Genomic DNA, 14,164 nt, shown 5'->3' with positions numbered 1-14,164 from the left:
AAAAGCCCACATAACTTTCTTTACGTGAATTTTTTTCATTCCGTAATAGTAATCATTGTGATATATTTGGCCTGAAATTTTCTTTATTAGAGCATTAAAATGGAAGATAGCAAGTAAGAAATGAAAAAAGAATTGTGTTTCCAACAGTGCATGGCATTTGGGTGTTACGACCGGGATGCATATGCTCTTGCCAATATCTCTTCTCTTGCTAGATTGAGTTAGTACTTGGGATGCTGCGCTATGTCTAGGGAGGCAAGGAGATTGTGGGAGTGGCTTATAACTCCTGAAAAAAAACCCAAATCTTACTTCCTGTTTGTTGATTCCTTCAGTAGCAGACTGTAGGTCCACTCAGAGTAGAGTTTTTCCCTCGGCGAACCTGATAGAATGATGAATCTATTACCTGCTTTCTGATGTTGACTTCTCCAGTGCTACACTGGATGGGCTTTAAGAGCAAGAATAGTGGGGTGGAGCCAAGATGGCCGAATAGGAACAGCTCCGGTCTATAGCTCCCAGCATGAGTGACGTGGAAGACGGGTGATTTCTGCCTTTCCATCTGAGGTAGTGGTCATCTCACTAGGGAGTGCCAAACAGTGGGTGCAGGACAGTCGGTGCAGCGCACCCTGCAAGAGCCGAAGCAGGGTGAGGCATTGCCTCACTCGGGAAGCACAAGGGGTCAGGGAGTTCCCTTTCCTAGTCAAAGAAAGGGGTGACAGATGGCACCTGGAAAATCAGGTCACTCCCACCCTAATACTGAGCTTTTCCAACAGGCTTGGAAAATGGCACACCAGGAGATTGTGTCCCACACCTGGCTTGGAGGGTCCTACGCCCACGGAGTCTCACTGATTGCCAGCACAGCAATCTGAGATTAAACTGCAAGGCGGCAGGGAGGCTGGGGCAGGGGTGCCCGCTGTTGCCCAGGCTTGCTTAGGTAAACAAAGCAGCCAGGAAGCTCGAACTGGGTGGAGCCCACCACAGCTCAAGGAGGCCTGCCTGCCTCTGTAGGCTCCACCTCTGGGGGCAGGGCACAGACAAACAAAAAGTCAGCAGTAACCTCTGCAGACTTAAATGTCCCTGTCTGACTGACAGCTTTGAAGAGAGTAGTGGTTCTCCCAGCACGCAGCTGGAGATCTGAGAACGGGCAGACTGCCTCCTAAAGTGGGTTCCTGACCCCCGAGCAGCCTAACTGGGAGGCACCCCCTAGTAGGGACAGACTGACACCTCACTCAGCCGGGTACTCCTCTGAGACAAAACTTCCAGAGGAATGATCAGACAGCTGAATTTGTGGTTCACGAAAATCCACTGTTCTGCAGCCACCGCTGCTGACACCCAGCCAAACAGGGTCTGGAGTGGACCTCTAGCAAACTCCAACAGACCTGCAGCTGAGGGTCCTGTCTGTTAGAAGGAAAACTAACAAACAGAAAGGACACCCACACCAAAAACCCATCTGTACATCACCATCATCAAAGACCAAAAGTAGAAAAAACTACAAAGATGGGGAGAAAACAGAGCAGAAAAACGAAACTCTAAAAAGCAGAGTGCCCCCTCCTCCTCCAAAGGAACGCAGTTCCTCACCAGCAACGGAACAAAGCTGGATGGAGAATGACTTTGACGACTTGAGAGAAGAAGGCTTCAGACAATCAAACTACTCCGAGCTACAGGAGGAAATTCAAACCAATGGCAAAGAAGTTAAAAACTTTGAAAAAAAATTAGACGAATGTATAACTAAAATAACCAATGCAGAGAAGTGCTTGAAGGAGCTGATGGAGCTGAAAGCAAAGTTTCGAAAACTACGTGAAGAATGCAGAAGCCTCAGTAGCTGTTGCGATCAACTGGAGGAAAGGGTATCAGTGATGGAAGATGAAATGAATGAAATGAAACGAGAAGGGAAGTTTAGAGAAAAAAGAATAAAAAGAAACAAACAAAGCCTCCAAGAAATATGGGACTGTGTGAAAAGACCAAACCTACGTCTGATTGGTGTACCTGAAAGTGACAGGGAGAATGGATCCAAGTTGGAAAACACTCTGCAAAATATTATCCAAGAGAACTTCCCCAATCTAGCAAGGCAGGCCAACATTCAGATTCAGGAAATACAGAGAACACCACAAAGATACTCCTCGAGAAGAGCGACTCCAAAACACATAATTGTCAGATTCACCAAAGTTGAAACAAAGGAAGAAATGTTAATGGCAGCCAGAGAGAAAGGTCAGGTTACCCACAAAGGGAAGCCCATCAGACTAACAGCTGATCTCTCAGCAGAAACTCTACAAGCCAGAAGAGAGTAGGGGCCAATATTCAACATTCTTAAAGAAAAGAATTTTCAACCCAGAATTTCATATCCAGCCAAACTGAGCTTCATAAGTGAAGGAGAAATAAAATACTTTACAGACAAGCAAATGCTGAGAGATTTTGTCACCACCAGGCCTGCCCAGCAGTCTGGTGCCCTAAAAGAGCTCCTGAAGGAAGCACTAAACATGGAAAGGAACAACCGGTACCAGCCACTGCAAAAACATGCCTAATTGTAAAGACCATCTAGGCTAGAAAGAAACTGCATCAACTAACGAGCAAAATAACCAGCTAACATCATAATGACAGGATCAAATTCACACATAACAGTATTAACTTTAAATGTAAATGGACTAAATGCTCCAATTAAAAGACACAGACTGGCAAATTGGATAAGGAGTCAAGACCCATCAGTGTGCTGTATTCAGGAAACCCATCTCACGTGCAGAGACACACATAGGCTCAAAATAAAGGGATGGAGGAAGATCTACCAAGCAAATGGAAAACAAAAAAAGGCAGGGGTTGCAATCCTAGTCTCTGATAAAATAGACTTTAAACCAACAAAGATCAAAAGAGACAAAGAAGGCCATGACATAATGGTAAAGGGATCAATTCAACAAGAAGAGCTAACTATCCTAAATATATATGCACCCAATACAGGAGCACCCAGATTCATAAAGCAAGTCCTGAGTGACCTACAAAGAGACTTAGACTCCCACACAATAATAATGGGAGATTTTAACACCCCACTGTCAACATTAGACAGATCAACCAGACAGAAAGTTAGCAAGGATACCCAGGAATTGAACTCAGCTCTGCACCAAGCGGACCTAATAGACATCTACAGAACTCTCCACCCCAAATCAACAGAATATACATTTTTTTCAGCACCACACCACACCTATTCCAAAATTGACCACATAGTTGGAAGTAAAGCTCTCCTCAGCAAATGCAAAGGAACAGAAATTATAACAAACTGTCTCTCAGACCACAGTGCAATCAAACTAGAACTCAGGATTAAGAAACTCACTCAAAACCGCTCAACTACATGGAAACTGAACAACCTGCTCCTGAATGACTACTGGGTACATAACGAAATCAAGGCAGAAATAAAGATGTTCTTTGAAACCAACGGGAACAAAGACACAACATACCTGAATCTCTGGGACACATTCAAAGCAGTGTGTAGAGGGAAATTTATAGCACTAAATGCCCACAAGAGAAAGCAGGAAAGATCCAAAATTGACACCCTAACATCACAATTAAAAGAACTAGAAAAGAAGAGCAAACACATTCAAAAGCTAGCAGAAGGCAAGAAATAACTAAAATCAGAGCAGAACTGAAGGAAATAGAGACACAAAAAAACCCTTCAAAAAATCAATGAATCCAGGAGCTGGTTTTTTTAAAAGATCAACAAAATTGATAGACCACTAGCAAGACTAATAAAGAAGAAACGAGAGAAGAATCAAATAGACGCAATAAAAAATGATAAAGGGGATATCACCACCGATCCCACAGAAATACAATCTACCATCAGAGAACACTACCAACACCTCTATGCAAATAAACTAGAAAATCTAGAAGAAATGGATAAATTCCTCAACAAATACACCCTCCCAAGACTAAACCAGGAAGAAGTCGAATCTCTCAATAGACCAATAACAGGCTCTGAAATTGTGGCAATAATCAATAGCTTACCAACCAAAAAGAGTCCAGGACCTGATGGATTCACAGCCGAATTCTACCAGAGGTACAAGGAGGAACTGGTACCATTCCTTCTGAAACTATTCCAATCAATAGAAAAAGAGAGAATCCTCCCTAACACATTTTATGAGGCCAGCATCATCCTGATACCAAAGCCTGGCAGAGACACAACCAAAAAAGAGAATTTCAGACCAATATCCTTGATGAACATTGATGCAAAAATCCTCAATAAAATACTGGCAAACCGAATCCAGCAGCACATCAAAAAGCTTATCCACCATGATCAAGTGAGCTTCATCCCTGGGATGCAAGGCTGGTTCAACATACGCAAATCAATAAATGTAATCCAGCATATAAACAGAACCAAAGACAAAAACCACATGATTATCTCAATAGATGCAGAAAAGGCCTTTGACAAAATTCAATAACCCTTCATGCTAAAAACTCTCAATAAATTAGGTATTGATGGGACATATCTCAAAATAATAAGAGCTATCTATGACAGACCCACAGCCAATATCATACTGAATGGGCAAAAACTGGAAGCATTCCCTTTGAAAACTGGCACAAGACAGGGATGCCCTCTCTCACCACTCCTATTCAACATAGTGCTGGAAGTTCTGGCCAGGGCAATCAGGCAGGAGAAGGAAATAAAGGGCATTCAATTAGGAAAAGAGGAAGTCAAATTGTCCCTATTTGCAGATGACATGATTGTACATCTAGAAAACCCCATTGTCTCAGCCCAAAATCTCCTTAAGCTGATAAGCAACTTCAACAAAGTCTCAGGATACAAAATCAATGTACAAAAATCACAAGCATTCTTGTACACCAATCACAGACAAACAGAGAGCCAAATCATGAGTGAACTCCCATTCACAATTGCTTCAAAGAGAATAAAATACCTAGGAATCCAACTTACAAGGGACGTGAAGGACCTCTTCAAGGAGAACTACAAACCACTGCTCAATGAAATAAAAGAGGATACAAACAAATGGAAGAACATTCCATGCTCATGGGTTGGAAGTCTCAATACCGTGAAAATGGCCATACTGCCCAAGGTAATTTATAGATTCAATGCCATCCCCATCAAGCTACCAATGACTTTCTTCACGGAATTGGAAAAAACTACTTTAAAGTTCATATGGAACCAAAAAAGAGCCCGCATCGCCAAGTCAATCCTAAGCCAAAAGAACAAAGCTGGAGGCATCACGCTACCTGACTTCAAACTATACTACAAGGCTACAGTAACCAAAACAGCATGGTACTGGTACCAAAATAGAGACATAGATCAATGGAACAGAACAGAGCCCTCAGAAATAATGCCGCATATCTACAACTATCTGATCTTTGACAAACCTGACAAAAACAAGCAATGGGGAAAGGATTCCCTATTTAATAAATGGTGCTGGGAAAACTGGCTAGCCATATGTAGAAAGCTGAAACTGGATCCCTTCCTTTCACCTTATACAAAAATTAATTCAAGATGGATTAAAGACTTACATGTTAGACCTAAAACCATAAAAACCCTAGAAGAAAACCTAGGCAATACTATTCAGGACATAGGCATGGGCAAGGACTTCATGTCTAAAACACCAAAAGCAATGGCAACAAAAGCCAAAATTGACAAATGGGATCAATTAAACTAGAGACCGTCTGCACAGCAAAAGAAACTACCATGAGAGTAAGCAGGCAACCTACAAAATGGGAGAAAATTTTCGCAACCTACTCATCTGACAAAGGGCTAATATCCAGAATCTACAATGAACTCAAACAAATTTACAAGAAAAAAATCAAACCCCATCAAAAAGTGAGCAAAGGACATGAACAGGCACTTCTCTAAAGAAGACATTTATGCAGCCAAAAAACACATGAAAAAATGCTCATCATCACTGGCCATCAGAGAAATGCAAATCAAAACCACAATGAGATGCCATCTCACACCAGTTAGAATGGCGATCATTAAAAGTCAGGAAACAACAGGTGCTAGAGAGGATGTGGAGCAATAGGAACACTTTTACACTGTTTATGGGACTGTAAACTAGTTCAACCATTGTGGAAGTCAGTGTGGCGATTCCTCAGGGATCTAGAACTAGAAATACCATTTGACCCAGCCATCCCATTACTGGGTATATACCCAAAGGACTATAAATCATACTGCTATAAAGACACATGCACACGTATGTTTATTACGGCACTATTCACAATAGTAAAGAGTTAGAATCAACCCAAATGTCTAACAACGATAGACTGGATTAAGAAAATGTGGCACATACACACCATGGAATACTCTGCAGCCATAAAAAATGATGAGTTCATGTCCTTTGTAGGGACATGGATGAAACTGGAAACCATCATTCTCATTAAACTATCGCAAGGACAAAAAACCAAACACCGCATGTTCTCGCTTATAGGTGGGAATTGAACAATGAGAACACATGGACACAGGAAGGGGAACATCACACCCCGGGGACTGTTGTGGGGTGGGGGGAGAGGGGAGGGACAGCATTAGGAGATATACCTAATGCTAAATGACGAGTTAATGGGTGCAGCAAACCAACATGGCACATGGATACATATGTAACAAACCTGCACATTGTGCACATGTACCCTAAAACTTAAAGTATAATAATAAAAAAAAGAGCAAGAATAGGTCACAAATCTTACGCATACTTTATTTAATTCTTTTATTTCTTCATTCTTTCCACAGATACTTACTGGGGATATGATACTGGCCACAGACACAGTAGTAATAACCTATTTCCTCTTCATTACATGTTATAATACCATCAATCTGAACAGGAGAAAATATGATATAAATAGTATTTTGCTGAAATAATTGCAGTGCTCATGGTGCTCATATATATTAAAGGTTTTAAGTGAAAAAATGAATTATAATTGCTATATTATGTTGATAAAAGAAATCCAATGGAATAGTAATAGCAGTAGGACAAAATTGAATATTGTCGTGCAAGGGAAGAAAAAAATTCAACTTCAGTTGTTTCCTCCTTCTCCATTATTGATATCATCTTCCACTGCTGTGATGCTTCCGCTGTGAGCCACATATCTTACCCAATTTTACCTTAAGGATAAATTGTATGGGGTTAATAATAAAGAGCTGGAATAAATCTAAGAGGAGCTACTATACTGGGAAGGAATGTTAAAAATTTGTATGCTGTCAAAAATATATTTATGATAGTGTATGTAACTGTTTTCTATGAGTTGGATTTTCTGTCATGAATGGAATATGCAGTGCTTTTTCTGATGTGCTTTGAAACACAAATTTTTCTGTTAACACTTGTCTGTAACTCTTCTGTAACACTTCTTTAACTGCTTGTTCCTCACTGCTGGCATGGAAGTTCCATGAGTGCAAACACTTGATGTCGTTTCCTGGCCATATCCCTGGCACCTGTACCTGGCACACAGTGGGGATTCAATGATTCTTTGTTGAATGCTCTGTCATGACATGCCTTTATATGGTACCCTATAGCTTCCACAACATTTTTACTTAGCCTACCTCATTGGTTCATAACATCAACTTGGTGAGAAAGGCAGGACAGATATTTTATCCTGTGAATAAAATTGCGGCTCAAGTGGGCTACAATAGGACTAAGATAGGAGAGTGGCAAAATCATAATAGCCCACTGATATTCTTATATCAGTCAATTATCATTCAATAAATGCTTATTATTGTTGTAGGCTGGTCACTATGCTAAATATTGTAACTAAATTACCTTATTGAACTCTTACAGTGATCTCATGATATAGTACTATTATTATTATTATTCCCATTTATGGATAAACTGAGGCACAATGAAGTTAGCCACAGAGCTAGTAAGGGCCAGCACTGGGATTTTGGGTCAGGCAGTGTGAGTTCACAGCCAAAGCTCTCAATGTGCCCTAACTGCTGCTCTACATTTTTAGGATGTCCTTTAAAAAAAAGTCTAGCAGTGTACATATATGAGCCAAATAACTACCGTGGCGACTTCTTACTGACGTCATTAAATTACTTGTTATTATTATAATAGATGCTTGTTTGAATGCTTCTGTATGTTTATAAGCCAGAGATGATTGTTGTTATAGGTATGAGTAAAGAGACAATGCAAGAGGGAAAAGGAGAGAGAGATGTAGAACAAGGTGGTCAGATAGGTTGCCAAGATTATAAGAGAGGCATCCTTCTAGTATGGAGTAAGGCACCTCCCAGGTAATGGGGAATGAATCTGAAAATGATTTATTCAAAGCAGCTGGTTATTTATGAGGTCAAGCCATACCTACTGTCTTCTAAAAGGGTCTACGGTTGGAGAAGAGACTGCCTAGTGTCAACCAAATGAGATGATCATGGCAAAAGAAAACCTCATTAGAACTCAGCAGTGTGGCTTTTTAAAGAATGTTCTAAATTGCCTGTAACAGTATAAGGGTTTCAAAGTTCTGGGGTGAAAACACTGTCTCCAGCATGAGCTGTCTTCAACTACTTGAGAAGCAATGCACCTCACCTTGAGTTGACTCAAGTACCTACAGCTGCTGATAACACATTAAATGAGCCCTTGCCTTGAAGAGAGCAAAAGCCTAGAGATAGTTCACTACCAATAAGCTACAGTAGGTGAACATATGAGGATTACTTATGCAGGGTGAATACACTAAAATTAAAATTATTCTAAATGGAGTCTGACATACATATGCAAAATGAAAGGGGAAAGGGAGAGCAGAATCATTAACATTACTTATAACCTGTAAAAACCAACAGCTAAATTCCATGATGACGAAATAGACTAATGGACCTCAGATCTCCTCCACCTTTGCTGATATTTGCTGGAGTGGCCTGGGCAAGACATCATCTCTAAATCATTATTTTCATGTTGGTTATGTTCTATAGGTCAAATATCTAATTATACCTAGGATAAATGATAAGTTTCTCAAATACTGTTTATATTTTTCAAATACATGAATTGAAATATGTGTCTGATGTATAATGCATGCATGCAACTTTAACATTTTATGCCATTTTAGTACTTCTGAGATTTATTCTCATATGCACTCCAAGTCATTTTTCCTTACTCAAATTTTCTTTTCCATAGAGCAAATTGGTCAGGAGATGTTGGAAAACCTTAGTCATGACAGAGAAAAGATACATCGAGCACGTGAAAGAGTAAGTACAAGTGATACAGTTTTTTCACATATTCAGTAAATGAAGACATAAATGAAAGGCATTGGGACATAAACAATAGCAATTAGGTAGATGTGTGTATCTAAGGTGAAACAGGGTATAAGGTCTGTGGAAAGGAAAAGAAAGAGGGTGAGATGGAGCAAGTAGCAGCTGACTCTATGTCCCCATTCCAGAATACTCCCAGGTAGGTATTTTATTTACTTCTTATAGAGGAGAAGGTCACTGAGGGAGATTTTGGAGGATGTTCATCTTTTAGAGTGAAAACTATAAAATTATTGATGGTCATCTTTCCTTACTTCATTTTATTTTTGTTTGTATGTTTTTAGGACTTTGCACATTCATAAGTTGGAGATGAATTACCAAATGTATATGAAACTTTTTCAGCCTGTGCTTTGCTTTTATATCCAGTTCTAGTATCCAGCTTAAAGCTCCCAAGATTACCTCTCACGTGTCGTTCTCCAAATCTAAGAATTTTCCAAGTTTGTGTAGCTGTCAGAATGTATTTATTTTTGTGTATTTGAACATTTTTATTGTTTGGATTTTCTATCATGAAATAAACTGTCACTTGCCATGCACTTTAGAAATAATCTAATTGCATGAACTTTTGTTTTGTTTTAACATTGCTGTTCTTCTTGTAGCTTCGGGAAACAGATGCTAATTTGGGAAAAAGCTCCAGGATTCTGACGGGGATGTTGCGAAGGTAAGAGCAAGGTAGGGACCAATCTTTCTCTCTGTCTCTTTTGTAAAATACTATGTTTTCTTTCAGTTGCAACGGGGCATATTACGTGCTTTTGAGCTTCTGCTCTTAGTACCCTGTGTCAGGACCCGTTTGAAATAACAGAGCACTGATATTAACTCTTGTTTGGACAGGGACACATACTAACACAGATTAGAGAGAAGGCTTGAGCTAGGGGGGTAACCTCAAGCTATGGAAAAAATTAGGGTTAGACATGAAGTATTTTTTCATAGCCTGAGGAAGGCCCCATGGCAGGAGCAGGTTGATTTTATTTTCTATTTCGATGGCCTCCTTCTTATGGAGGGAATGCAGACCTACCATTTTCAGGAGCACATTTGCTATTAGCTTTGCTCTCTGTTGCCTTGTTTTCGTTTCTTTAAGTGACACTGTTTGGGGAAACATTTCTGTTTCATGTATACACTTAAAGATGATTTATAAAACATCAAGATTATCTGAATAATATGTGCTAAGAAACAAATGTTCATGTTTTATATGTGTAACTCAACCTTGATTGATGGAAAATATGCTAAACAGTATGAGAAAATAGATGAATGAATGTAGGTAATGTTCTTATAAGTACATTCAGCGTGAAATTATTTCACATTCAGAATCTACCACATAAAAATATCATCTAGCATGACTGTCAGTTTGGAACTGTGGATAGAAAAGTGAACAAGAAACATTGAGAATGGCCTCTGGAGTGGCTTAATTAGAATTTTTAAGAAGGAAGTCATTATAATTGATACTATAGAGACAACCATCTAAAAATAACTAAAGTCTTCTCTTATCACATATCCATATACAATAGTTTGCTAAAAGTATGTTTGCTGTGTTACAGACTTATTGCATAAGAACCAATCAAATGTCTAGTGAGTTGGTCTTCAAGGCTGATAAGATTTTTCTAAGCAGCCTGACCAGTAACAAGCCTAAAGTTCCTGGGACATTTTCAGCCAAGGCTGGCATAATGTGACATTCCCTCTCGTTTCCTTGGACCCCGACTCCCAACTCAGAATCATAAGCCATCAAATTCTGTGATTAAGAGTACTGTGTAAATGGCCTAAGAAAAACTCAGAATTCAGAGAGAAGGGTAGTGGCGATTGAAAGGAATGCTTCAGTGCCTATAGACAACAAAAAAGAAAGGAAGGGGAGGGAAAAACCTCTGTTGCTTCCCTGGGAGGGCTCCTGCGTTGTGAGCTGTAACGAATATTCTGCATATGTCTCCATTTTGTCAAATCTCATTAAAGAGTCCTCCTGCTTTATGTCAATTGAGCTGTCCAGAAATCATTCATCATTTTTAGTGTAAAAAAAATGATGTGGTTATTTAAATAATATCATATTAATGTTAAAGTTCAGCTGTCATTTAATGGTATGGCTTAATCAGATGTAGCATTTAGGAAAAACAGTTTATGCGGGCTCTACGTGGCTTTCAGGTTGGCAGATTCAAATAAGGATTTATGGGTTTCAAAACCAATGTATTTCTGTCCATGTTTCTGCTTGATGTACCTCACCCTTTAGTGCAGGATACTGCAGACAGTTATTTCAACAAATAAAGCATCTCCTCATATTGTGTTTGAATAAATTTGCAAGTCATTTAGAGAGGGTGAAACACAAACAACTTCTGCAACCTTTGACTGGGCTTTCTGTGGGGAAATCATAATAACGTGGTTGTTTCAGAAGCCTATGGAAGAAAATTACTCTGGTGAAATCTACATGGGGTTCTCTTTGTAGGCAAATTCAGTCAATCACTGACTTATCTTCTTTTGGGATGTGTCTAGAGTATGAACAGAAATAAAAATTCCCAGATGGACATCACCTTGCTGCATCTGAACCAAGGGTACGCTTAAGTCCACCTATTCATATGCATGACAATGTTTTTCACTAGTCACAGCTGGGATCTTGGTATCAGCCAGGATATTCAGATATTTTCAACCAATGCCAAAACGTGGCAGGTTCTCTGGGGACCAAATGCAGTGGTTTTGTTTTAGTTTCTAATTACTGCCGCATATGATATACAATGTATTTTGGACTTGGAAAAAGGCACATTTTGCCAGCCTCTCTGCTTTGTTATTTTGGTTATCTCATGGAAAAGCTCTAGAGAAGTAGAGGCAGGGTTTATGTACCAAAGCCTTTTATTGAATGCTCTGATTTTGCTTTCCCTGTTACATCCCTCCCATTCATATGGCTTTCGCTTCCAGCCCTGGTGAGCTTGTATTTCAGAAAGAAAAGCCACATTCTCTTACTCCTCTTCTTACCAAAACTGCATAGCTATGTCGTGTGTCAACAAGCGCTTCTGATTTAGGAAATGTTATGTTATTGAATAGTGTACTCATCTGTCACCTTCACAAATGTATAAAAGAAATGAATGTCCTCTTTGTGCAGTGCGAGCATTTACCTGCATATAACATAAACTTAATTATTTTCATATGATAAATTCTGTGTGACTGAAAATAGTTAAATATTCTGTAGTATACCAAACCAAGGAGTTGCTTTATTTAAAAGAAAGATTGCAGGTTATTTTTAAAATTTTTTAAACCTTGATTGTTCTTAAATTTGTAAAGTGAACAGAAATGGCTTGGCATGGCTCCTCATCTGAGCCATTTTACATATGGTCTGTTGTGAAGACAGGTGAAAACTGTGTTCCACTGGTACCAATATCTGTGCGTATGTCCACTTGATTATCTGTAAAACTGACCAAAAGGAGTTGGAGAAATCAAAATAAGTAAGCAACAAAAATTAAGTTCATAAAATCCAGCAGCCACTAAATAATCATCTATCACTCATAATTTGTAATATTTTATTAACTTCAAGTAAGATAAACATCTATTTCCTTCCTTCTTTCCTTTCTTCTTTTCTTTCTTCTGCTTATTCATTTCCTTAGTAAATATTTAATGTCTGTATGCCAGGGCTGAGGATCCTGAAGTGAAACCAATTTTATCCTCACTTTCAAAGTACTTTAGTATAGTAGAGGATGTATGCATAAAAATGTACTATGGAAATTCACAAAATTAACGGATTCTCAAGGCAGCTGTTGAAGATTCCACAACTCCAGTTAGTCCTTGCTGGTCATTAAAAGGGACACTAGAAAAACAAATAACTAATAAAAAATACGAGTTAAATGGCTATAATGGCAACATGTTTGGAAAAAAATAGGGAAATAGAAAATGGTATATGGAATCATTACAAACAAAGTTTGAAAAGAGCTAAGGTGTGCAAAAAAATTGACATATAATATGTAATTTAGTGAGATAGCAACTGATTCAACCAAAAAACTTGCTCTTCGTGTAAGCACGCCATATTACCAAAAGAAAGAAAACAAAGGAGAAAATTGGTTCATTCAAAACTGTAATAGTAAAACTCGACATCAGAACACAGCTATGGCTGATTTCCCGGAAAATAATTTTTCTTCTATACTGACATAAGATGGAGAGCTATCTAGGGACAAACTGTTCATTTCCTAACTCTGTAGACAGAGTTTAAATAAAGTGGAATTCAGATAATAATGAAAATGGTCATGAAGCAAATGGCTGTTTATGTTGTAACTGGGTCCAATAAATGGATTTTTTCATTGACTTTCACAAAATTTGATTATTCTAACTGACTGTCTTAAAGTGTCATACTATCACTAGGAGACTTAAATGTTTCTCTTCATATGTATGTATTTATGTGTGTGTTTGTGTGTGTATTTTTTCTATACCCTTGAGCAGGAAGTCTTATTCGTTCAAACTGTTGGAAATCAGTAAAAATGAAAATTAAGATTTTCAAAATTCAGAGTCAGAATAAAAAGAAATCATGATTCTATTTCCTTTTACCTCTGAAGAGTTAATGATTGATCACTAATTGTATATTTGTTTCTAAACAATGCCTCAGGAATGTAACAAAGTTATAGTTTAAGAGCTCCACTGACAAAAATTTACAGGATATGTTACTACTTTACTTGGCTCCTCCTCTGCATTGTATATGCTGGCAAAGTGCTTATAAAAAAAAAAAAAATGCCATAAGCCAGGTGTGGTGGCTCACGCCCGTAATCTCAACACTTTGGGAGACCGAGGCAGGCAGATCACTTGATGCCAGGAGTTCGAAATCAGCCTGGCCAACATGGTGAAACCTCATCTCTACTACAAAATAGAAAAAAATTAGCCAAGTGCAGTAGCTAATAATCCCAGCTACTTGGGATGCTGAGGCGTGAGAATCACTTCAGCCTGGGAGGCGAAATGTTGCAGCGAGCCGAGGTCGAGGTCGCACCACTGTACTCCAGCCTGGGTGACAGAGTGAGACTCCAT

The 14,164-nt window shown here is 39.0% G+C and overlaps 1 protein-coding gene across 21 annotated transcripts in view; it reads left to right on the top strand.

The window, feature by feature from the left end:
- VTI1A (vesicle transport through interaction with t-SNAREs 1A) overlaps positions 1-14,164 on the top strand; it is a 464,064-nt gene that overhangs the window by 216,255 nt on the left and 233,645 nt on the right. For 16 of the 21 annotated variants that reach the window (XM_055249130.2, XM_055249139.2, XM_063617885.1 and 13 more), the window contains 2 exons: positions 9,060-9,130; positions 9,787-9,848. In XM_055249130.2, the coding sequence (XP_055105105.2) occupies positions 9,060-9,130; positions 9,787-9,848 (133 nt within the window). Of the gene's footprint in view, positions 1-9,059; positions 9,131-9,786; positions 9,860-14,164 lie in introns of all 21 variants that reach the window. The other 5 variants (XM_063617893.1, XM_055249201.2, XM_063617904.1 and 2 more) reach the window with 1 other exon arrangement.

This window comes from Symphalangus syndactylus, chromosome 2, assembly GCF_028878055.3.
Source record: "Symphalangus syndactylus isolate Jambi chromosome 2, NHGRI_mSymSyn1-v2.1_pri, whole genome shotgun sequence".
NCBI lineage: Eukaryota > Metazoa > Chordata > Mammalia > Primates > Hylobatidae > Symphalangus > Symphalangus syndactylus.
The sequence above is the reverse complement of the archived record's forward strand: the minus strand, read 5'-3'. Positions and strand labels throughout refer to the sequence as shown.